The following is a 26,399-nucleotide window of genomic DNA, read 5'->3' on the forward strand; positions in this document are numbered from 1 at the left end:
AGGAAGAAATACATTCCTCTGTTCTGCTCTGTAGTAAGTTTATTGGAGACTTTAACCTAGAAGAAGAGGCCTATGCTCTTGTGTTTAATCCAGTAAGCAGACTGCTTTATTCAAGTCCTGAATGTTGTTACGTTATAAACAAAAACAAGCCTAAAAACAGTTTACTGATTAAGTACGGGGGATGTACAAATAAACAGTGCTTGCCCCAAAGGCATGGAGATTCTTGTAAAACAGGTCACACAAAATAAATAAGGTACTTTCAGTTTTGAAGTTTGGGGTCAATTCTTCTTTTAGGATGTCTTTGTTTGAAGGAAAAGTAGGCCTTCGAGTAAGGGTAGGAGACCTTTTGATGCACAGGGGAGGTGATGATTAATAGATGAGAACTTAAAATCCTGTGAAAGTGTGGAGTTACATAGGTAAGCACTGATGTACAGAAAAAGTCCGGAGTTAAGTTCTACAGAGCCTGAAAAAATATAGCAGAAAGATGGTGGTGGTGGTTGTTTCTCTTGGTTATTTTTTTTTTTTTTTTTTGTCCCTTCTGGCTCCCTTGCATCCTGGTACAATTAGCACATGAAATTGCATATTACCTTGCAAGCATGATTGTTTCCACAGATGCTGTTACATGGGTGCATATTCTTAATGCACCCAGAGGGTCAGAGCTAAGGTTAGCACTTATATTTACCAGATTGAAACATCTCTGGAATGCACGCTGCCTCTGATCAGGGGATGAATGCTTCCAATATCTCTGGTGCATAATACCACCGTGTTTCTGTATCATGTCTTATGAGCCTGGTACAAGGGACTTAACGTAGCTAGTTGCATGAAACAGTTCAATGCACAGCAAAAACAACCAGTTTCATCAGCACTGAAGTCTTCGCCACTTGTTAAAACTGCTCTGTATACAGCTTATGTGAGCAGAATTCTCCGGTCTTCCTGAGTGAGTAGTGTTCAGGGACAGATATCTTACTCAGTTAATTTGGACAAACCCCTTTTCCAAGTGGAAAATCAGCTGCGTCAGCAATACCCAAGTTTCAGTGCTTCTCCTAGATGACTGGGTCCAGCGTTGCTTCCACTATCTCCTCTAGTGCTGTTCATGAAAATATATTCCAAAGCAAACAGGGACGTCTGGCTCCCTTTTCGTTATATGCTTTGGTGTCTAGTGTAAATAGCTCACTTAAAGCTGCAGGTCTGGTGCTGGGAACTTCACGTGGCTGATTCAGTGACTCTCCACAGCACTAGGCTCTTGGTCTCCAGTCGGGATATTGAGTCATGATCTTCTGTCTCTTCTTCTGAAGCATCTCCGGGTATGACCCTTAATTTCAGGTAAACCATTCTGTTTGTGGTGTCTTCCAGCGTCTTACGGTGTTTCTAGAGCTTAGGAACTTTGGCATATGCTCTTCTAATGTTTCATTAGTCGTTCATATTTTGAGTCACTTGCTGTGCATAAGCCTCGGGTTGACATTCAGCAGTAAACTCTTTTAGTAGTCTCTTTACTGAAGTGTTTTTATGTTGTGACATCTCAACTCTGTAACTGTGGAGACAGCTTCAAGGCCAAAAACAAGACAACTTCAGTAACTGTCATGTCTCATTCATTATTCTGTAAAGTAAATTCTTTGTGAGTTATAGATAGTGTATTGAAACTTCCTGGAATATCTTTCTGTCCTAACATTTTAGTAATTGCTGTACTTCTGTTTGTGAGCAGTTAGGCCCATTGACATCACTGCTGCTTAATGAAATAATGTTTCTAAAATAATTTTGTTATATTGCCTTGGCACTAAAGGCCTGAGATCCAAAGGGATTGTGTTAGCTTGGATTGCATTTGTATGGAGAGAGAAGTTTGAATTGCTGTTCTCCATGTTGTCAGAGGAAGCAGCCTGCTCTGTGTGCAAGCATCATGGCAATATGAAAGCAACGGGAGAGCACCCTGGAAAGGTCAGCCCGCGTCACTGCTAAGACCGGTAGCTTGGGATTGCAGGCAAATGGGCATAAATCTGGAGACATCCATACAATTGTCTACTTTTTCCTCTGTCTCCACACGGCCTGATGTGTGAGAAGATTCTGCAAAATCTCTGCCCCTGTTTTGGAACTTACTGGAACCAACTGGGTTTGCCTTTGTGATTGTTGAAGTAGTATCACCTGATCTTGGACTGAGGAGGAGAGCAAGAGGATATACGTTTGTTTTGTATTATGAATGAGACGTGAGAGGTTGCTTGGTACTGCTGGGAGCTCTGTTATACCTTTCTCGATACTAGAACTTGGTCTCAGTGAGAAATGGGACGCTTCAGAAGAAAAGTTATATAGCCAGGTTATGCATCTGGAAGACAGATTGTGCATCTGTGCTGAGCTTTTACTAGTGGGATGGAGAAGAGAGAAATTTTCTTTCATGGATTATCAGCAGAAGCACTGAAACATGAATACGTTCAGTACGAGCACATGCGATGATTAAACCTTCCCTCAGTTCTCCTGGGGATACCAACAAATTCAACCTGAAGCATTCAGCCTGTGACAGACAACATGAAGTGAGAAAACATCTGGTAAAGCTGAAGTTCCCAGCCACAAATAAGAGCTCCGGTTTCTGTGAGTTGTTGGTTTGTAGCGCTGGTTGTTGTCTGTGAAGTTTGCACAAATGATCTTGGGGATGACGAGGGCACTGTGCTGCTGGTTCCTCCTCCCACAGCAGGACCAGCTCGGAAGCTGTTACTGGCCTAGGCAGCAACCCTCACTCCCGAAAGAAAACAACGAGCAAAAAGTCAAAACAGAACAGCAAAATCATACTGCCCCCTATGTGAAACCAAAACATAATGTGGAGCAGCTTGAAATGTTTATCTTGTTGTCTTTTTGTGTGACCTAAGAGATTTTTCATGTAAACTGGATCATGGTCAGCTTTCTTACTAGTGTAGCTGAGCGGTAATTGTATTGAGGCGATGTTTGTGTCTTCATGAAACTGATCACAAAGCTTCTGGTTTTTCTTAAACATTTTTTTTTTTTCCTTGATACTTGCTTGTTCCAGATAAAGATGATAAGCTTATTGGGAACATCCGTCTTCATCTTGCTGCCTACAGCAATACTCAGAGGTGGTATATACAGGACACTTGCTTTGTTTTGCAGACCTTTTGTAGTTTGGGCTCTAGAAAATGAAACTTCTGTGTCAGGCTTCACAGATTGAGACCTGCTTGTTTATCCTGCATGGCTCTCAGTTTGGCTATCTTCAAAAGCTCATCTGTCAGAAGAGGAGGAGGCTGACAGTGATGAGAAAGCAGACATTCACCAAATTGTTTAGGCAGTGCTTTCTAGCAGAATTTGCAGCGCTTTCTGGCATAATTCTGTTCAGTGTTTGTACTGGGCCTCAGCTTGAGGTCATGCGTTTTCTTCAGCAGGAATACTTCAGCTAGGCTCCTGTGTCAGAAAGGAGAGCACCCAGCGCTGCTCCAGGGTCAGGCAGGACCTGGTGGTTCGGCAGATTTCATGTTCTTGGAGAGGAGTCAGACATTCATCTGCACGCTCTCTTTGAATCCATTGGTTCAGGAGATCTTTTCCTCTGGTCAGCTGGGAGAGAGCCAAGTCATTGCCAGTCTTAAATGTGTCTTGGCAGTTCTTCCAGCGAACATCCACAGCTGATGTTGAGCTCTGCTTTCCAGCTTTCTGGGGCTTCCTCGGTTAAGAGACAACTGCCTGAGTCTCCTTGGGCTGACACCCTGGTTACTGAGGGGCTGACAGGAGATGTATCAGTAAAACGGGTTATGTAAAAAAGCAAGCAGTCACATCCTTGACATTTTTAATTTTTTTTTGGTCTTTTAGTGATGCTTTGTATCATACAGCAGGCATAGGACAGTTTGGTTTCTGCTTCAGAAGCTGCAATTTCTGCTTTTAATGTTACCTGCCTGAATCGCAGCCTGGCTTCTTTACTGAAAGAACCAAGCTCCGAAACAACCCAAGACGTGTGCTGGTGTGGGTGCTCGATGTGATTAAATGAAGGAACCAAACTGAAAGGACCAAACGTCCATCTAAGCCAGCATCTTGCCTTTATCAGCGGCCGGCAGCAGCAGCTGACTGAGCAGCGTAGGAAATGGGTGAAGCCTGTCAGCTGCTGAAATATTAACAGAGTAAGTTTCTGACAGACACTTGCTTGGCCGCTGCCTGAGATGGAAGCTGCGTTTGGGCTGCTGCCTGTGAATAGCAACTTCAGACTAATTGCAGGGGAACTTGGTGCCTTTTTGAACTCGGCTATATTGGTTGCTTCCAGCGCCCCACAGCAGCGAGCTCCTCGCAGTTTAACTCTATTTTCTGTGCGCAGGGTGGGTCGATGTGAGAAAACTAGTTTCGCTTGTTTTACACGAGCTCTCTAGTTGTCATTCCTCTCCATGCCCTTTGGAGCTCTCCCTTTCGGAGGTGGAGTGGCCAGAGCTACACGTAGCACGCATCACAGCAGAATGCTCCCTGCTTTTTGTTGTGTTTCTGACATCTTTCTCTGGCTTCTTGCTGCTGGGGCTGAACTGTTCGCTTGCAACAATCTCAGGATCTTTCTCCTCAGCAGTAATGCCTGGTTGAGGCTCCTCGTTGTGTATTTATAGCTAGGGTTATTTTTTCCTCTGTTACTTTGCTTTTGTCAGCGCGGGGACAATAAAATGCCAAAGCAGTCATTTGGTAGTATCAGATCCCATATAACTCTTTGAGGTTTGCTTTCATTCTAACTATCTGCAGTAACAGAAATAGTGGCATTGTCTATAACATCCCCTCCTGCCAGATCAGGCACAAATACATGCACAGGCTTAGCCCTGGTCCTTGTTAGGATAACTTCCCTGCTCTGACTGTTTAGCATTTTCTTTGTCTTTTAATATATTCCTAAGGAGGGGAAGGTGCTATCGAGGATTTTGCTGTAGGGAGGTGTGAGGTGCACAAATAGGTTCACCGGTCTCCTCTTGATGCAATGTGATGTGTGAACCTTTCCCTGCTGCAGGTGTCTGTACTCCAGCGCCAGTTTTCTCTCGCTTCGAGGCTGGATGTCCGAGAGCTTTGTGCCATTAAGATTGCAACCTGCTGTATCCTCCAGTGAAGGCTTAAGAGAGCATTCTTCAGAGCTGGGATTTTTTTTTTTTTTTTTTTTTTTGCATGATAGTTTAAATGTCACTGCTTCGTAAATTACATCACTTCTGGTGGGCAGTGGCATCCTTGCCTCTCGTTTACTTTTCCTCTTTGTGGAAATTATTGCCTCGTCTTTTTAACCAAGTCTGTCATGTTTTTGCTATGATCAGCCGTAAGTTTATTTTTTCTGAATAACCATCAGGAATCCACTGCTTATTTCTCCTTTTGTTGTGTAAATAAACTTTCATAGTTCTTATCTGAAACTCTGCTCCTATAGCCAAAGCTTCTCTCTTGCCCAGCATTGCTCTTGGTTAGGGATGTTATCACCGGGTTTAAAGCAGCTTGGCTGGCAGGTGAAGGGCAGGTGCTAACTCTCATAGATTTAACCCTTGTTTAACTAGAACGCTTCAGTTTGATTTGGGGTGAGATTTTTGTATTAACTAGTCAAATTTTTATGAAAGTGGGAATAGAGACTTCTCAGAGAAGAAATACTGCTAGAAGGTAACTTTTTGATTTTTGTTTCTACGTGTGAATTCACCTTTCCCTTACTGCTGCCAGAATGGGCTGGGGACAAAAATAACTGTACTGACAGAGTAATACCTGTGTTCTTGCCGTATCTGAGGAGCAGGAAGAAGGGCTGCGACGGGCACTTCTGTCCAGAAGACTTCTTCTTGCCCTCCAGGCTAAACTAATGCTTCGTGCATGAACGTGCAGATGCGACCTCCAGACTGTAACACTTCACCTGCTGTGGGAGAATTGCATCCTGTGCACACGCTGAGCAAAGCTGAAATAGTCGTACAGCCCTGTGTAAATGTTTAGGTATCTAGGTGGTTTAGCGTATTGTTGGGGGAACCGACCCCCTTTCAGCTGCCTTGCTAGCTGTGCGTTTGGTAATTTGAATGATAATTTTACGCTATTATAATCAGAAGCTCATAGCAGTTTGTGCTCTTGTGTGGGTGCAGACTTGCAATGCTTGGCAAGTTGTGGGAAAAAAAAAATTTGGTAGGTTAGTATTAGTCTGTTGTGGGATCTGAACAGTCTGTGGTGTGTGTGCTGTGTGACTGCAGCAGGAAGCTAACAACTGCAAAAGTTTAATTCATAAAAATTACTGTTATCTTGGCTACTTGTGTAAGGGCTTCAGTGCATGTTTTGAAAAAGTTGAACTGATGATTTTAGATGCTCGTGAATGGGAAGTCTGAATGACGTTTTTTGTTCCGTAGCATGTGTAATGTACGCAACTGAAGGTTGCTCGGCTTCTGTCTCTGCCTGGACAAATCGTTATTTGGTGTGATAGTGAACTTTATTCAGGCGTTTCTAGAAATGTCCAAAACCAGGAATGAATCCTTGCAGTGTTACAACCCAGGTATTACCACCTGTGTGTTTGGAAGATGAAGTGCTTTAAGTGTCTTGACAGAGGCTGTTCTAATGAACCAGTTCAGAAACCAGCCGCACATGCTACTGCTGATCCAGGGTCCTTTTGTCTGCTCACAAAAAAAATAAATAAATCCTAGGCTCTTTAAGGGGAGAAGGGGAAAAAAAAAAAAAAAAAAAAAAAAAAAAAAAAAAAAAAAGGTGGTACTTAGCATTCTGCCTTCTTCAAGGCTGGAGCCCATAGTGCGTATGAAAGGATGATATACAAGCCACTTCCCCCACAGAACCAGCGCCAGGTATTATGTGCTTGTTAATGCAACTTGAGAAAATAGAAGGGGCTGAAATAATTGAAATTCTTAATGTTTCTCCAATAGATGATTTGAAAATACGCCATTTAGCACAGGTTAAAATGACAATAGGGACTATTACTCACCAGGAGCGACTTCCGAGACATTAATTGCCTCTTGTTTTAGAATTCTTAAAAATGCCATGTTTGTTTTGGGAACTTAAATACCTTCTGCTTGGTACGAGGATGTATGTTTCCTTGCAGCAGAAAGGGCTGAAAAGGGTGTGGAGAGTGATGCCTTCCTGCTTCCCTTCCTTCTAGGGCAGGCGTTTCTTGGAAGACTGGGGACAGAAGTAAACCTTGCAGTGTAGTTCAGGGATTTGTGCACGCTGGGGGTGGGAAACAGCTGCTCACGTTTGGAGATCAGAAGACATATCTCTAAGGGGGAAGAGAGAACAGGTTTCCCCAAGGCATGTACATGAACTTGTTCTCAGTTTGCTGTCTGTTTTGTGTTGCTTGTTGTCTAATTGTGAGCTCCTCAGCACTCTTAGAAATGTTTTGTCTACAGCATCCTCGCGAGGGGGAGTGGAGAGGCAGGTGACCCGTTCTCTGTAAAAACACCAGTGATAGGACCCGTGGGAATGGTGTCAAGCTGAGGTAGGGGAGGTTTAGGCTGGAAATCAGGAAGAGGTTCTTCACCAAGAGGGGGGTCAATCACTGGAACAGGCTCCCCAGGGACGTAGTCACTGCACCAAGCCTGTCTGAATTTAAGAAGCAACTGGACTGTGCACTTAGTCACATGCCCTAAACTTTTGAGCAGACCTGTGCGGTGCCAGGAGTTGGACTCGATGATCCTTATGGGTCCCTTCCAGCTCAGGATATTCTGGATATTCTATGATTCTATGTTTTATGTATCAAGTATCAGGGTTTCCCTTGCAATGAGCTAGTAAATCACTGTTGTGTTCAATATGTAATTATTTGAAAAGTTGCGTGTACTCTGCAGTGTCTGGGAAATCTTTGATTTTTGCTATTTTCTTTTTTGTTCTTATTTTCCCTGTGGGCCGTTCTCTGGAAGGAACAAACTGTGTGGTTCTCAGTTTTTGCGTGTGCTTTTTGTGTGTTTTTGTTTGTTTTTGAGAAAAAAGTGCAGTGAAACCATTTTGTGTCTTAGTGTTCTTCAGGTACTGAATTGTTTTTTGATTGTTTTATTTGAATGCAGTATACCCATGGCTGTCTGACCTCCAGAATGTTACCTGGTTTTGTTTGGCCTGATAGATGAATTTTGAGACTTTATTTATACCTCAGCTTATGCTGCTGTGCTTCCCCAGTAGTTTTGTGTGAGTCTCATGAGACTCTGTTGAATAAAGTACTTTGCCCAAAATGTTGTTCAGGGTAAAGCTATTAGGAAAATGTGTCTTTTTATCTCCGTGTTGTTCTCCTGGATGAAAAAGTTCACATGATACAGAGACAAGACTTTCCCCCTCAATCTGAGTTTTGCAAAGCTAAAGATAGATTAGGAATCCTGTGAGAAGAAAAATGATGAAATAGAAAAAGTAAAAGGCCAAAGTAGTTGTCAGAATGGGATTAACCTGACGGAGAAACAGAGTTCTCTATAAGAGAACACTTGAGGTACTTGGGCCACCACTTAATTGCACTTTTCCTTTAATAGCTTTGTAGGAAAATAAACAGGAGAGTAAGGAATTGGTGCTGGAGGAGAGAGCAACGTCTGGATGTTGAACCAGCGCTGGGCCTCTGCTGCATATCTTCAGAGAGAGTGGGGAAATCGGGATGTTCAGAGCCCAGCAGGAAGGAAGCTAGGAGAGGGGATTCCACCCCCCCTCAGAGGGATGCTACGAAAACAGTAATGCAGCCTGGCAGGCCAAGTCCTGTTGCATTCAGAGATCAAACAGCAGCCATCGATGCCTTGGAAGCTGCAGGATAGCTGCTGTAGTAAAGAGGAAAAAACAGGGCCAAACCTCACGCAGTAAATTGCCATTCCTTTTTTTTTTTTCCTACGTATTTCTGTTTTAATTTTTATTACAGATACCGTAGCTCAAGGAAGCAGAGCACAAAAAGCTGATGCTGGAACGATCCGGTAGGGAGCTGGGGAGAAGGGGTGGACTCGGGCTCATCCGCAGCAGCGCCGACCGCGGAGCCTACCTGATTTAGGCCTAGTGACAGTTGCGTTGGAGGCCTCGGGAAGGCAGGCAGCTCAGCGAGCATGTTTTCTCCCCGTGACGTGCTCGGGAGTGTGTACAGCCTGCATGCTAAACGCGAGTGGCTGGATGTGACTTTGCTCCTAACAGTTCTAAGAATGTAATAAAATCCCTTCTCACTCGCGCTTTTATTTTGGGATGGAGGGGGAGAGAAAGGAGCTTTCAGTATTCTGTTCAGGCCAGAGTTGGAAACGAGTGTGTTTTGCCTGCTTCTGTTTACTGTTGTCTTATTTAGACTTGTAAAACATGCTGTTCCTTGTTTTCTAAAAGTTGATGTCTTTTAAGTGCTCTATAATAATTTATCAGTACACAAACCCAGGAACTTATAATAACCTAAATGCTTTTTATTTTCCTTATTTAATCTGTACACAGAGCGTGCTGCATTTATTGTTGGAGTGTCTTAAGGTAGTCTTTTTTTTTAAGTGGATCTTTGTGATCTGGAATATCAAAACGGTAGCATATGAAATAATGGCTGGTAAAATAAAACAAGACCCTGAGTTAAAAAGCGTGTCAAATTCAAATGTAGAATGGGAATGTTTTTGGTAAATATTAGCAGGGTGTGCTTAGAACAGGTGGTGTATTTATTCAAGAGTAGAGAAAATAAAACTTTCTGATAACAGCAGGGAGTCCTAGCTGCCTTTTACAGGGTTCAGAGCACCCAACAGTATCAACAGAAGTCAGATTTGTAGCATGAACTGTGTGAAATTAGATTTGCAATGTTCTTTATTAAAAAATAAAAATCAGTTCTAGAAGGTGAGAGCATTACCTTTTTTATCTTGATCTGTCTTCAGATTTTTAGAACGAGGAACAAACAATTGCTTTTTTTGATACTTTTGTCATGTGAACATCTATCTGTTCGCTAACAAATCATTTTTATATTGTCTGCTGACAATTATTCAGAAGCCTGTGACATATTAGAGCTAGAGTGATCTGTAGCATAAAGGTAAGACTTTACGTGTAGCTTCTCATTTTGAGCTGTCTGGCTTCCTGTTAAAACAAAAGATCTGCAAAAGATAAAATGAGCTCTTGTATTCTTTTAAGTACTTTACAGTATCATTAAATATAGAACACGAGAATGTACATTAGCAGCTAAATTTCAAGTTTATGCAGCTGTACTATATATATATGAAATGGTTTATTTTTAATGCATGTACTGACATGAAGAATTAAATGGAAGAGGTCAGCTTATTGCAAGAACTGTGCCAGACGGGAGGTCTGGACACGCACTTGTTCCAGTACATTGACATGAAAGTTGACCCACAGAAAAAAAAATTTACAGGTTGCATGTAAAGTATGTCTTTCTCCTTGACCTTTTACACAATCTTTTACTAGAAAATACAATAAACAACTAAAGAATTGTTATCTTCTGTGCTCTAATGATGCTAAGCAGAAAATGAGGGCAATTCTTATTCTGTATGAGCTAACAAGCAGGCTGTGTGCGATCCAGATGCCTGGAGAGCTCAGGTGCCTCTCTTTCCCCAGTCCTTCCGCAGGTCATCCAGGCTCAAAGTGAGGAGGTGTCTGACTGGATCATCACAAACAAAACTTGCCAGCCAAACTTGTGACAAGGTGGGGAAAGAGAAAGATGACTCCTTGAGGACTGCTGGAGTCTAAAATAAAAGGAAAAGCAGCAAAGCGCAGTCTCTTACTCAGTATACGTGCTATGGGACTCGTGACTGCTGAAGGAAGGAGGGCGGTCTCACTGCTGTCCCTAGCCCAGTGCTGCTGCTTCAGCATGTGCTGCTGCTCCTCAGGTCATCTGTGACTTGTTTTGCTTCCTCCAGAGCATGATGCCCCCGGAGCAGAGCAAAACTGAAGGGACTAGGCCAGGTTAGCTGCATGTAGGGGTGGTGAGCTGCAGGATAGCTTCACCCGAAGTGGAGAAACTGAAGGAAGGCCTATACACTCTAAGCAGAACTGGGATTTACTTAGACTAACAGTACATCAAGAGGTTTAATCGTCGTGCATGCTTGAAGAATCAGTCGGCAGGCTGCAGGGGCACGCTGAGAGGAGCTTTACTGAAAGTGCAGTATCTGATTCTGAAACAGTTCTATAAATATGGAAGTATAAGAGATAATCTGTTGCTGTGAGGTGCCCTGCTGTATAATCACTAATCACAATGCATCTGAATTTTGAATGTCTGCTTCTTATTACTTGTGTACCTAGCTTATGTCTGATGTTTGTGGGAAGGTAACATCAGCAGAAGCTCGTGTAGCTAATCTCCATAAATCTGCCGCTGAAAACCTTCCCGTTGCTCCTTATGATTCTTACCCTGTGATGCTTTAAACTAAAAATCCTTGTGATAGCAGGGCTTGTCTCTTTTTCCTTCGCTGTAAATGCATGTTAAACTTCTTTGTTCGATGCACTTTCCCATTGCAGTTTGCTGTTTCTTAATTTTGAAATGCCGCCTGTAATTGTGTCTGTTTCCTGTCTGTTGCGTGCAAGTTGCTGTTTGGCAAAATATGTTTAATATACATTTATTCCCACAACAGATATCCCCTTTAAGTAGTTTCACTATACTTTGTAACCATGGAAATGGTGTACAGATAATATTTATAAGGTAGAAGGAAAACAGGGTGTCTAATGGGACCCCTGCTGTTCTGAAATCTCTTCAGGAGGGGAAAGAAAAAAAGCCCAGACTCTTGGGATTCCATATAAATGTAGTAACTATTCTCTAAAGCAGAAGGATTTTTCTATAAAATGTGTATTCACTTTAATTCCAACATTCACGTTGGATAGTCCTTTAAAACTTCATTTTCTTTCACCTCAGTTCCCTAAGTTGTGTAATCCCCAAACTTCCCTCCTCATCATAATGCTAGATTTAAGAAAACTTTAGTTGATTTGCAGTCACACAGGGCTAACACTGAAACTGAAAGTTTGTTTTTGCCTGCCAGTACTGTTCTTCAGTGCTTGTTTTGGACAGGCACTTTCACCGTTTCTTCTCCCAAGGCTGGACGGCCGAGCAGGACTTTTCCCTCCCTCATCTGCTGAGGGTGTGTGTGATGGGTGAAGGGGGTAGTCTGGGGAGAGGATTATTTTGCTTTTTTTTTTTTTATTCTTCGTATTTATTATTCTCCTTTCAACTTTTTTTCACTTGTTTGGCATTTCCCCCTGCTGGCAGATTGAGTTAATAGCACTTTTCTCTGCTGTGGAAATGGAAGGCCGTAGCTGTCCTTGAATGCCACTGTTTTGTGGTTGAGACATTGGATGTTTTTCTGACGTTTTGCTTTTTTTTTTTTTTTTTTTTTTTTTCCCTCTGAGCATCTGACAAATTCAAAGACTAGTTTGTACAGGCAGCGGGTCTGCACATGCACAAAGCTGTCCCCTCAGATGTGCTACAAGCACTCGCAGCAGCAGTCGAGGATGCCTCCAGCTTCGCATTTCCTGTCCGCAGTCCTGCAGCACTACCTGGATCATCTCCTTCTGTGCTCTGGACCTCTTCCCGAAACTCGTAAGACACTTCTGCCTCACTAATGTGTCATTCCCACAAGCCAGCTCTCTCTAAGATGAAGTGGGTTGCTAGAAAAGGAAAAAGTTGGGCACTCAGTCTGAAATTTTTCCTCATACTTAAATGAATAAAACATGAAGTTGGAGATCCCTCCACTCTTAATGGAATTGGAAAAAATAAAATAATACTTTAAATACTGGAGTAGAGTTTTTTTTTCTTAATTTTTTTTTCTTTGTGCCTTTTGTTTTTAAAGCAATCACTAGGATTTCATATTTTTTAACCTGTTTCAAACAGTGTTCTTTCTAGAAAATAGTGTTCTCTTCGCCTTGCAACTCCTTCTCCCACATCTCTTTTTCCCAAAATAGTCCTCTGTTGCTGAAGTATAAAAGGAAGGCAGAAACTTCCCAACCACGGGAATCCGAAATTTACAACACGCCGTAAGAACAGTAGATGTTAATGAAATGACTTTTCTAGGCATGTAATTTAAAAACAAAACAAAACCCAGGCAAACAAAGACTCTGAACAACTTCCCTTTTGAATTGTTTTTGCATGTTGAAACAAAACAATGGGCTTGTACAGCTAGGACAACTCCATGTGTTTTCTGTTTGCCTTCTATCTTTTTCCCCTGCAGGTGTATGTATACTTTATAGCTATTTTGAAAATAAATAAATATAAAAACAGTTCTAAGACTGCAGAAAAGTCAGTTAACTTGTTTTAAGTGTAAAACACTTTTTTAGCACCATGTAAATCTTTTAATTTTTGGAAAAAAAAAAAAAAATAATCCTAATCTACCAGCTTCAACTATGAAAACTTTGCTGTTGCACTGCTAATAAAGCATAAACTTAGTCTTCGTTAGGACCAGGGTTTCCTTGTGGTGTATGTAGGAATTAAAACAGCACAATAAAATTTACCAATGTACAATTTCAGGTCATCCCACCTTTCACGTGAGCAGGAATTTAGCCCTGCTGCACAGGAGGTGGCTTTGTGTTTATCTACAACTGGTGAATGGTAATTCACTGAGCAGAGTGAGGCTTGGTGTTCTTGTTAGTATTTCTCTGTCTGCAGTACAATAGCTTTTGAATACAACAATGCTGTAAAACATCCCCCTGTGGGGTTCTGGGCACAAAACCCAGAATTGTAGTGGTGATAATTTTATGGATGTTAGAAAGGGTTATATGGGAAATACGGGGAGTTCTTGGTACCTAGTAAGAAGGAACTGTCAAGCTTACCAACAGTCACAGGTCAGGCAGACTTCCTATAATTTTCTAGTTTACTTTCTTGTTAATAAAAGTTACCATGAATGTCTTGTTTATTATATAGAAGGGAATTAAAAATATATTTATAATTAAAATATTTTTATTATTTTAAATGGTGGCCTTTTCCTCTAACAGCGACAAAGGTAGATGTGTGAGAAAGTGGGAGGATGAGTGTTTTGTTTTTAAAGGTGGATTAAATGCTTAATCCTTGGTGAATGAAAATGTGTTAACTTTTTTCCCTTTCAAGTGTAAGTGGCTTTAGCATATGCTTCTCTGATTTGAGAAACGTACAGTGAGCATTTGAAGAAGAGCAGCGTGTATTTGTGTAGGTAAAATGTGCAAAGCCACGTGTCTTATAAATCTGCTCAGGTAAGAGAGACAGGCCTGATGTTTTTAAAAACATCCATGAGCTGATTTTCCACCAGGCCAAATGTGCCTGGTTCATTTTCCTACAGTGGGTGGCTTTGTTGCCCACCCAGCCCCTGGCTGCTGGGAAAGGCTGAATTCACAGGGTTACTAACGCCTCGCAGAGCTGTACTCAGAGTACAGCAGGACTCGGAGGGTAATCTTCATCTGTTTGTGTGTGTTTGGCTGCCACGCTGAGTTTTGGTTGGTGTTTTTAAAATAGGGTTGTGAAGTGGTTTTTGTCTTTACAATGGGATGGCCTTCTTAGCTGTAGTGAGTCTTCCAGCTCTCTGTCTGTATGGTAAATACAGTCCTCGTTCTGTAAAGACAGGTGATGGTGTCACATGCTTCCACTTCAAGTAAGTGTGATAGTTTCCTAAACTGTTTTAGAGAAGGTGAATCAGTCAGACCCTGAATGAAACAGGCTTTTGGTGTCTTAAGCTCCAATTTGTGTCTGTTCCGTGGCTAACGTTAGGGGCAGAGAGAGCTCTGAGGTAGCGCTGGAGCTTGTAGTTTGAACACGGTGGGTTAATGTCTGTATACATCAGTAGAAAACCAAAACCCCATGACTGCTGTGGTGGGAGCTATCCACCAGAAGAACTGTGGGGAGGTGAGCAGGGATCTGGGGGAGCTGGGCAGGCGAGCAGGCCTGAGGCCTGGCCGGGACCCTCAGCGTGCTCCCAGTGATCCCAGTCCCTTGCTGGGCGCCTGGGCCGGGGCTGACAGGAGCCCTCACGGCCCTGGTGGGACAGCTCGTGCTACCGGGCAGCAGGCCTCTTGTTCACCACCAGTGGTGCTAACGTGTCCCCTACAGCATGAGTTTTGGGGAAACGTATTCCAGAAGAGCCCTTTCTGGGCGCTGCTTGGCCTGGCTTTTCTGGAGGCTGCGGAAATCCTGTTAACAAGTACGGCTTCTCTTTGTGACTTGCAAATCACGGTAAAGAAACTTTTATGATTTCTTTTCAAACTTTTTTGATTTTCTCTTCTTCAACCTTAATATTGTAAAGCTGTGCTCTAAATTGTGTGAGAATAGCAAACTTAAAACCTCCTCTGTGCAATAATTAGTCCTTTTTGTCTGAGTTCGTCCTGTGCAGCGAACAAATCAGAGGCCCTATTGAGAAAGGAAAAAAAATAATTTAAATATTATAGTGTGATATGTGTGTATAAAGTTCCTGATTAAAGTTGCATGGTGTAACAGTAACCTGTGCTAGCTCTCAGAGTTAGGAAAAATACTAGCCAGAAATGGCTAAACATGACTGGTTTTCTCGCGTTTTTTTTCCCAAATGAGTCTCTGCTTACGATAACATAAATTTTATTGTATAACTTTAAGGTCACAGTAAGAATCTGACTGATGTACCCAAACATTTTAACGTACAGACACTTAGCGTTTTTGTAGTCTTAAATAGTCTTAAATTGTTAGATACTATACACTAAGATGCGCAACCACTACATGTAGTTCTTCTGATGTCCTCAGGGGCTATCAAGCCTTAGGCATAAGAGTTTTGTGTTTTAACTTTTCTCCTTATTTACAGACTACAGTTTAAAGTTGATCTGCAGAATATGATTGTTTTGGTAGCAGTGGAGTATTTTTTCCCTTAAATATGCTGTCTAGAAATATTGTAAAGGTTAAGGTCCTCTGTTTTATTTTTAATTACTTCAAGTGTGTTTATATATATGTATAAAGTTTGTTTGGATACAAGTGAGGCATTTTCTGGTAATCATACCAAGAGTGTTAAAAAACAACAAAACAAAACAAAAACATATTGCGTAGGAAAAGGAGCTGAAAAACTAATACATCCCTTAATGTTAGACTACAGATTTGTAAAATAATTCAAGTTGCAAAGGACCTTTGAAGTCATCTGGCTCTGCCCTGTTGCGCAGAGCAGGGCCAGCCTCAGATCAGGTTGCTGAGGGCCACGTGCAATCAAGCTTTGAGAATCCAGTTGATGTGTTTAAAAATGTGACTTGTTACTTTTTATTAAGACATTCAAACCAGTTAGATGCAATTTAATTAAAGTAACAGTTTAATAAAAAAAGGTTAATATGAGTGATTGTGAGCTGTTTAATTTTAACTCCCTGGTGTATTTTAATTTTAACTCTCTGGTGTGATATTTTTTAGTGAGAGTAAGAGGTGATGTGAGTTTGTGTATCTTCACTTGCTGTGAACAAGAGATGTGATTTCATCTGTAGAAGCAGATTTTATCTGGTGCTTCTTCCATTAATATTATTTTGGATTGCCTTCCAGTAGTCATGAATACAGAGAGTTGTTGAGAACCAAGCTGCAGATTTAGTTGGTTGTAAACTGTTCTCTGGCAAGTTTTCAATTTGGGATTTTGAATTGTCATGCTCCACTAATTCATTATGGCTTTATGAAGTACAGTTAAATTCTGTTCTTCAAATAAGCTGTCCGTGAAAGGAAGTGGACTGACAGTTCCTTCGTTTCTCAGCAGAGACTGCTAGTAAGAATGTTTGTGCAAGCAGCACCTGACACCTCTGATATTGCTACTTAATCTGTGTCTGGTTTGGAAATAGGAGGGGCATCCTGACTTCAGGTTCTCTATTGCATCATCAAAGTCATTTAGCCAAAGAAACAGTGCTCAAATCTGTTCATGTAATGGCTGTCAGCAATACTGAGTTCAGGCCTTCCTGTCTCTACGCACTGATGGTGCAGGTCATCAAAAAGGTACCTGAATCAGGAGGTGACTATATCCTATCAATACAGCACGCTTCTTAATTAGCAGGCTCCACTGACAGTCTCTCTGCTGCCCTTTACAGGACTATTACGGTGGCCTGAGCAGCAAGCATCTGCCTTTCCCCTTCCGTGAGGACCATAGCTGCAGATGTTTTGGACATCTCTTGTTTAAGAGAACTGCTGTATCCGTACATTCCTTCTGATCCTTTTCATAATTCTGTGGTACAAAGAAACACAAAGCAAAACATCAATCAGAATCATCTAGGCTAACTAGTCCTCTGTGTAGAAAGTGGTAGGGACTTAACCACTTGACAGGTTGTTGTAAGGGCTAATGTGTAGAATACTATAAAAATATTAAGAGCAATGGCAAATCTAACTCCAAGATGCATGGAGTTACCAGACTGGGATGTTTGTTCTTCGTTTCTCTGTCTCAATCCCCTATTTAAGAAAACATGCTTGTATTAGGCGTAAGTTTTTCTACATCTCTCATTAGTGCACTGCTTATGAGGAAACCAACTCTTTATTTGATGTAGAGCTTGAATATTGAATTAAAAAAAAAAAAAAAGGCATGCAAACTGAAAACTCAGAATGAGAAGAAATTACTCAGATGTTTTATTCTTTAAGCTTATCCTCTCTGCTAAATGAGGCAGAGATGCCAGGAAAAATACTATACTTGCATGAGGGCAGAACTGAAGTGTTTTGTATTGTTGAAGGTTTGACTTTCAAACATTGACCTGCTTTCAGCACTTAAGAAGAAAACCTGTAGTAAGTCATATACAGAAGAGGATGCAGATGTATTTCCATTCCCAGTCTAGGTCCTCTTTAAGTGACTTCTCCAAGGCAACACAGCAAATCGCTCGGAGGGTCACGATTAGACTCCTGGTGTGCCCAACTCTGTCCTCGGGAGCCCCTGGGTTCCCAGCCTGGGGTTGCAGCTCTTTGGAGCTGTTCTCGGTGTCAGCTGAGGGAGAGGGATCCAGCCCAGAGGAAGGCAGGGCCCCTCTGTTGATAGGGGAGGAAAATAAAAGGAAGGAAGGAACAGTTAATCATGCTGTTATTTCCAAGTGGCTGTATTCTCTTCACATTGTATGTACTCATGCTTCAAGCAAATAGATGTCTCTTTTTTTTTTTTTTTAATAATCATTCTAGGACTGTATTTGCAGATGTGTAGTGCGACTCTTTTGTTTAGCTTTCCAGAGTCGGTCACCTACAGCAGGGAGATTTTTTTAATAGCAGGGAGATGCAGTTGTTGCAGTTGCTTGTTGAAGAGGCAAAGTTAGTGCTTCTGTAATTAGAGAGCTTCCTCTATAGATTTTTTGGGACCAATAAAATCACGGATAAATGGTAGGAGGTGGCGGTGACAAGTGAAGTTTTCAGTTGGAGAGGAAGCAACTGGGGTTTGAGAATCAAGGCTGTCTCCTCAGGAACTATCAATAGTGAGGGTGTTGCAAGTTCTGGAGCATCCAGAACAAAGGCACTGAATTTGATTGCAGTTTCCAAACAAGCCATCCTCTCCTGCCCATATTCTACCACAATGGATGTTGTTTATACTGATCTGAAACTGCTCTAAAACGAAGGCTGCAGGAGATAAGTTGTTAAATCTTGTTTGTCAAAATGCACAATGAACTTCAAGACTGGGAGAGGACAATCCCAGTCACAGCCAGCTGTAGGTCTCCCATTTTCTGTTCTCGTCTTGGTGCTCATCGCAACGGTGCTGCTGCTAGTTGGTGCGTGCCTGCTCCTCCACTGGTGCCGGCCTCTGCAGAGTGAGAGATCACAGAATCACACATCAGTCTAAGTTGGAAGAGACCTCAAAGATCACCCAGTTCCAGGGTCACCTCCCAGCAGACCAGGCTGCCCAGTGCCCCATCCAGCCCGGCCTTGAACGCTTCCACTAGGGCTCCAACTATTTATGAGCCGGGGGCTTGAACTTCAGCTCTGCGGTGACTTCTGTGTGGATAGAAACATTTCTGCAAAGATCTTGTTGGCTGTGGATCCCAGCTTAAAATAGACCGATATTCTAGTATTTTACTAGAAAATTGGAGTGTTTTGGAGGTTTTTTTAGCGTCAGGCAAAGTAATTGAACAAATGAGGTATCATTTGTATTTTAGCTATCTTTTGAGGACTCTGACTCACAAGTTTTTATGATTCATATGCGGATGACTTAAGAAGTCCCACCTTTCTGTGCTGCTCGCTGTTTTTCCCCCCATGACACGGGCGGCGTGCCTTCTCAGCCTACGTGGTTCATGACCTAGCATATTAGCCTAAACTGCCATTGATTTCGGTTTACGTTAATGCTCGGGGATTTGAGCTGTGCTGACATGCCACCTGCTTCACCACCTCTGTCGTGCTGCTCTAACCTCTGGCAGAGGAGGTGCCAAAACGTCCGGGGTGGGCAACCTCGTCGTACCGAGTTGTGACATCTGACAGGCTTGTGACTTGGGTCTTAATAAAGTGATGGAGAAGGGATTTCCCCCAGGGGAGGGGGACACAGGCCTTGGCAGAGCTGGGATGGCATTATTCTCTAGTGACTCTAATAATTTGTATTTTAATCCATACTAGAATTGTAGGTCTCCTCGTCTTTCCCTTCCCATGTCAAACATTTTCTTTCAAAGTGGTATTTCTTGGCTAGCTTCTACATCAGTAAAAACAAACAAGACCCAAATCTTCCCAATTTTTTGAAATTTCTTTATCTGTTTCAAATTGTAGTTAAGCTGTTTGTTACAATTTTCTATTTTTTTTTCTCTTTTGCAGGAGGGGGTAGAGAGCTGAAGGGAATAACTTCCTCAAAACTGGTAAGTGCTCCTTCCCTGAGCTGGGATGGCTTACCTAAGAATAGATGACACAGAGCTGGCATGCATTCCTGGAAAAATTTGATGTTTACTGAAACTGAAATCCTATCTGTTCTTATATTCAGAAATTAAATCTTAAAAAGTAAATGTTACAGATGGAAGTCCCAGTCCTATAAATAAATTCACTGTAGGGTTGAGATTTGGGCCTGAGGGTCTGTAAGTACAGTAGATATTTAACATCATCTTTCAGAAATAATAATGTTATTTTTTTTTTCTGTACAACGTGAAAAATTTATCTGAAGGGATTCTGGGTGCCAAAAGACTTCTATCTAAAATTCTAAGTTACTTAGGGTCCTTCCATGAAGTAATTAGAGAAGTAATTCATGGCTTTTGTGTTTGTCCTACCTTTTTTTTTTTTTTTTTTTTTTGCATTTGTGCGTGTGAGTATAAGTTACATAAGCTGTGTTTTTAGTGTACTTTCCAAAATAGGCATAGTTTAAATAGCTTTATGATGTTTTAGAGTTTCTGAAGTGGATTGTATTTTATTTTATTTTTTTAATTGGGATAATAATGGAGAGGTACTAATGCACTTACATGACTGTTGCAGAGTTGAAGGTTTCGTTCAGTCTCGGTGCTTTTATAAGCATGTAACATTTGTGCTGCTTTAACTGAGGCGAGTTGTGGTACTTTTTCTGACTGTGAGATTTTAAGTCTTGAAGCAATCACATTAGAAATAAGGGATTGTTTATGACAAATGTGAGCCTGCAGGAAATTGAATGGAGGACTGCTGCCTCCAAAGATTGAAATTAATCCAAGGAATGGCAAATTTACATCTCGTTATTGGTGTTCCTCCTGGTTGTGGCTTGGAAGTATGTCTGTATGTGCAAGAGATGCGAGTACTCCCCAGTCCTCTGCTTTCCCTTTGGAAGTCGCAGTTTCTAGCACTGAACAAGGCATTTTCATGTTTTCTTTTTAAAAACTAATGGGATGAAGAATGTTTGCAGACCAACCCGTCCATGCAATTTCAATCATCTACAAGGTTTTTAATTAAAATAATAATTCTACTGTCATAAGAGTAAAGTGGAAAATGCAATATATTTTATGATTAATCCAGGGATAATTTTATACATCCTAGGATGTGATATTGTAGCTAGTTTATAATGCCACTCTTCTTGAGATGTTAAATCTCCCCTGGAAGTTGAATCTGAAAGAAAAAAAGCTTAAGGATATTGAGGATTTTTGCACTTTAAAAACGTGTGACCATTTGTTTAGGAAGTTCTGTACCTGCTTTTGAAGGAAATACAACCAATATTTAACCAGCTGCCCTCATATATTTCTAGATGTATTCTACATAAAACAGAAAAAAAAAAAAAACGATCTAGGACTTGCTGGATGTAAAGAATGATCACTTTTTTTTAATTAACATTGGCAAAGTGTTTAAGGTACTTCAAGGGAATTTCAGACGGGGATAACTTGATAGTTATTCCTGCTTGGGGAGGGAAGCTACAGAAGAAGTGTGTTCTAGAGTGCTTCAGCTGAGTAACAACTATATACATATATATATATATATATATATAATTTTTTAATTTTTTTTTAGAAATTGGCAACGTGACCAAATTTTAAAATGATTGCTTTATTTAAAAAAGATTGTTCTCCAACCCCCGGTAATGATTTGGATGCTCAGGACACTTCAGAACCTCCTGATAAATTCTTCACTGACCTTTTCCCGTTTCTTCATCTTTAAAGTGATGGTGATGTGTGCTGCAGCTCGGCTGCCATGCCAAATGTATAGCTCTTGTTTGCAGCTTAGCACAATTCCCGTAATCACCAATATTGGTCCTGTTTTTGCGAAGGAAAACAGTACTGCTGCTAGTGACAACTACAGCAGCTGGGGAGGTGATTGCAAAAAGATTGTGCTTTACTGTGGGGCCTTTGCTGATGGAGCAGAGGTAATTTCTCTTCCTTATGTATGAGACACCTAGTTTTTGAAGAGAGGAGGTAGTTTCCCATGTTTAACATGTCCCTCCGTGTAACTTTGCCAGCAGAAGGCATCTGGAAGTAAATGACACTGCAAAGCAAGTTGCTGTAATGGGAATGCTGGAGGGAGAGAGAGTAGGAAGAGAGTGAAGAGTCAGAAAAACTTTAATTAAAAAAAAAATCTTTTGTCTTTTCTTGGAGGCTTCAATTTTATGTATTGAAATCAATTCTACAATTGATCAATTTCTAATCCATATATGTTTTAAAAATATTTGTAGTTATGAAGTCTTAATATCTGTTAACTTTAAAATTACAGTAAAAGAAAAATCTGAAATTGTAACAAATAATGTCAGGTGGAGTTAGTTGATGATGGGTATATTACTAGAATTGTTTTTGTTTTTTTTTCCTGGCTTGCTTGTTCCCCAGTACAGCAGCAAATTACCCGTGTTCCTGTCTACAACTGTGTAAACGTGGCTAGGCTGAACAGCCACTTGCTTCTACAAAGCACTATCACTTTTTTCTTAAACTTCTAAAGATTAGTTGTGAAAAATCTTTCCAGCTGCTCAAGATGTCTATGAAATGAAGTTGGATTATTTTTTTATGAACCATCAATATTATAATATTTATAATATCTGCCTGTCAGATTAAGTTTTGCATTTGTGTGGTGTCTTTTTTGTACTCCTTAGAAGTACCACATCATTTTTCCCGTGAACTTGTACTAGGCTTTACAGTCAGGTGTATTAAAATCATGTATATCTTTTACATTCTCAGTTGAGACAACTTGTTTTGTTCTGTTTTGCTCTTTAAAGTTAGCACGAAGCCATAGAATGATAGTTGCTGTTTATCACAAGTGCCATCTCATTCATGGAAGACGCCCTGAGAAGAACTTTGTTTGTGCCTGCCTGCATCTTTACCTCAAAATGGAATTTCCAGGGCTTGTGAAAGACTTTTTGCCTCTGCAGTGGGATCCAGTTTTCATTAGTCACTCTCCCACATGGTTTTCTGAAGTACGGTTTCTTTTGAAACTGCAGTGATAGGGACTTAATGCACGCTGTAGTTGTTCTTGTCTGTGACTGGAAGTAATAATCCAGGGTTCTGTTTTCTCATTAAGGCTTGTGGTAATAGAACAGGGAACTATATGTAACTTCCATGTATCCCTTGATACAAATTACGATTTTATGGAGAGTAGTGCTGCAAAGGCAGCTGTTCTAGCTCTTCTGTCACGTGTGGGAGAGACTCTTGTAGAAGGTCATTCGATGTGTTGACTAGAAAGTCTTATCAGGCCTTTGTTATTTAAATAAGTAACTTTCAGCTAACAGCAGACAGCACTGAAAAAGAATGAATTTAAATACAATGCTTTTACAAAAACCCTTGATAGTCTTCTCCTTTTGTAATGTGATATTTGGAGAGAGAAACAAGGCTAATTTAAAAACCAACCAACCAACAAACCCACCACTTTTTATTTTAAGGACTTCAGACTTGTCCAACACTTCAGTATACTGTACTTAGACAATATTAAAATAAAATTCTCTAATTTAAATGAATTACTCTCTTTTTACAGTCTACATGCCTAATCTAATCTGTCACTAGCCTTTTGAAAACAATGAAGTCCCATTATGTAGGCCTCTTAGTTGACAATACCTGTGTAATAACTGTGAGCAGTCTTCAAAAGATGAAAAATTGGAATTACTTTAACACTCGAACAATTTCATGTGTGATGTCTGGATGGAAAGACTGGTATATAATGTTTTCTGAGGCTTTGTTTTCTGTGTACATCTCTATATAGATATTTGTATATATTTTCATCCATTTTTACACAAGTTCTGTTGTGTTTTGAACATATAGGATACAGAAGGGAATCTTAATGCTGTTTCAGAATCATGATGTTTTTAATGTATTTCTGAACAAAAATTACTTGTCTAGCTTTTGAGGCTTTTAGAAATAGGGATGTTGATGCTTTTCTTTGTCAGGGGTTAGGGGGATTCGTTTGTTTGAAGTACAGGTGAAGATGGTAAACTCATACCTACTGGAATTCTACCTAGAAATAGCAAAGGATTTTAAACTTAGAGCACAAGATATTAAAAAGCATTATAGCTGTCTTCTGTTCCTTCAAAATATGAAATGACTAACTCAGCACAAACTTTAGGCATTGCATGTTAATGTTCTGTGGGATTACATGCAGACCATCCCAGCTAACAACAGCTCTAAAGTCTCATGGAAGTATGGTAATGCAGTACATTCTGGTTAACAATTTATTGCTATTAGGGTTACAGAATTTTAGCCTCAAGAATATTTTCTTCTCTATGCAGATTTCTTTAAAACATTTTCAGTAGCCAAATTTCTAATTTAATATGCAACTACAATGGAATATTGGTAGGAAATAGCTGCCTGCAAGCTAGGATAAAAGTATGTCAACTTTGGGATATGTGAGAAGTAATCTGGCTAAACTACTCCCAAGAAAGGCATTCTGTACAGCTCTTAGATTTCTTGTGATTGAAAGATCACTTTTTTTTTTTTCTAGACTAGGAAGCTGCAGCTGAATATAGTTCACTGAATTCCTGCTCTGTTACACTTTTTTTTTTTTTTTTTTTCCTCTCAAATTAACTTGTCTTTCAGGAACTAAAGCAAAACATTTATTTTTCTATAGCGCTGTTGTGGAGAGGAAACCAGAAACTAAAGGCACTGGAATCAGCAAAGACACATCTAGAGAAAGTGGAGAAGGTAGAGAATGGAGCTGCAGACTCTACAGGAGGCTCTGAAAGTGGAAATTCAGGTTCACCAGGTAATTTGTATTCTTTCTTGCTTTATATTTTTAATTAATAGCAATGTTATTATTACAGATACTATTACAACTAATGGTGGTATTGAGTAATACCATTATAACTATAGAAATAATTGTCTTACAAGCTTGGAATTGCTTTAGAATTTCATACTCGCTGTATTTTGACCCTACCACCTGTTGTTTTTAGCAAATGTGAAAAAATCTACATATCAGGCTGTGGGTGGGGATTTTTTTGGATATTTTGTAGAAGTGATGAAAAACAGTCTGAAAACTCGGTGTTCAGTAACTTGTGTCTGGAAGGGTTTTCTGATGTTCTAAAGCCAACTTCAGTATTAAGTTGGAATGAGAAAAATATGTTGGAGGAACTTCCAAGCAAAGGTAAGAGGACATGTTCATATTAATTCAAACAAGTATTGAGACAAAATTGTTATAAACAGAGTAGCTGCTGTCTAAAATGTTAAATTTATCAGGGAAGCCTTTTTGAAAGACAGTTCTCCAAGTATTTCTCAAGTATTTCTTCTGGACAGCTGAAACTGACAACTGTTGCACAATGGATAAAAGAAATTTACAATGAGTTATGCTGATCAGTTTTGCAAATTTTGTAAAATGTTTCCAAGTTACCTAGAACACTTGTTTAGACAAGTCATCAGATGACTTGTTCAGTAGTTTTTGCAATGATGAGTGTAGTGCAAGAACGTGAGTGGGTGGGTTAGTAAAATGAAATTTAATCTGCTTTAATAAAGATGCAACTTTCAGCTGAGGAGAAAAATGATAAAAAGCTATGGATGAATTTCCAGAACTACAGACAATATTTTGCTCTGCTCAAACTCCGAGGCCCTTGCCTTCAGAACTTCAGTGAAGCTGTGTTATTGGGGTAATAAAACTCAGAAATTACACATGGCATTACTGCAGGCATTAAAATTTAAGGTTAGTAAGTACTTCAATGTTATCTGCTATGTGGTGATCAGAACACTAGAAATACTTGTATTCATATAACAGCATTTACCAGTTGTGTATCTATATTTCTCTTTACTCATAAACTAACCAAAATTTTGAGGCAACAATTTTTAATATTAAAAATCTTCAAATGAAATGTTTGAGTTGTACTGTATACATTTCAATTCTTTATTATCATTATCTTACCTTATCTTTACATTTTAATTCTTTCAATTAGAAATATATTATATCCTTTCTTTTGGCAGTGCCCCAGGATTTCTGGACAGTTGTCTCACTTGTCATCATCTGCCTATTTTTTTTCCAAGGACTTTTTTTTATAAAGCTTGCTAAGACTCATACAGTCATATTTTGTCCTCCTTTTGTACCTGGTGGACAGGTGTCTGTGATGAAGTTCAGCTTTTCAGTGTGTGAGCAGAGCCTCCTAACTTTCTGATGCAGCATGTCACTTGTCATGACTGCTTATGTAGCTGTAGACAGTGATGCTCAGTATGATTGAAATTTGTTTGTAGAATAGCTCTTTATTTCCTGCCTATTCCAGTTCACCTTCAGAACTCCATCTGAAGCTTTGATGCTGCCTGTTTGGCAGAATGTATCTTAAATTACTACCAGTAAGGACCCAAAGAAGGTGTTTAACTGGGATATGGTTTAGTGGGGACTGCTAGCGTTAGGTCAGAGGTTGGACTCGATGATCTTGAGGTCTCTTCCAACCTAGAAATTCTGTGATTCTGTTTAGGAGAAGATGCTTTTATGTTCCGTTTCGATGATTGAAGGTTCCTCTATAAGTGATGTCTGACCAGGTCACTTACTATATTGAAGTACAATTTAAATATTAAAATATCTTTCACAGCCAAGGTATATCGCTTGTCCTGAGAAGAGATGCATCAACTCTAGCAGAGCTCTGTTCTGCTACTGTGTTGACTTGAGTGAGGTTATTTTGAAGCAGTCTGCTCTTCATAGTTTTTGATCACAAGAGGTGTGAAAGGCGCTCTATTTAGCTATTCTCTCAGCAGGGTTGGGCTTCATGGATGACTCTTCAAGCTGATGGGTGGAAAGAACCAAAAGCATCCTTTCTCTTTTCATTTATTAGCAAAAAGAACGGAGTATCTTAACTTTAGCAAACATTTTTCTTATGATT

At 40.3% G+C, this 26,399-nt stretch overlaps 1 protein-coding gene across 7 annotated transcripts in view; it reads left to right on the top strand.

The window, feature by feature from the left end:
- Positions 1-26,399, top strand: part of PHF21A (PHD finger protein 21A) — a 131,413-nt gene that overhangs the window by 12,385 nt on the left and 92,629 nt on the right. For all 7 annotated transcript variants that reach the window (XM_032188185.1, XM_032188188.1, XM_032188184.1 and 4 more), the window contains exons 2-3: positions 19,511-19,551; positions 24,173-24,307. In XM_032188185.1, coding sequence (XP_032044076.1) covers positions 24,254-24,307 — 54 coding nt within the window. In that variant the 5' untranslated portion in view covers positions 19,511-19,551; positions 24,173-24,253. The remainder of the gene's footprint in view (positions 1-19,510; positions 19,552-24,172; positions 24,308-26,399) is intronic.

This window comes from Aythya fuligula, chromosome 5 (genome assembly GCF_009819795.1).
Source record: "Aythya fuligula isolate bAytFul2 chromosome 5, bAytFul2.pri, whole genome shotgun sequence".
Lineage (NCBI taxonomy): Eukaryota > Metazoa > Chordata > Aves > Anseriformes > Anatidae > Aythya > Aythya fuligula.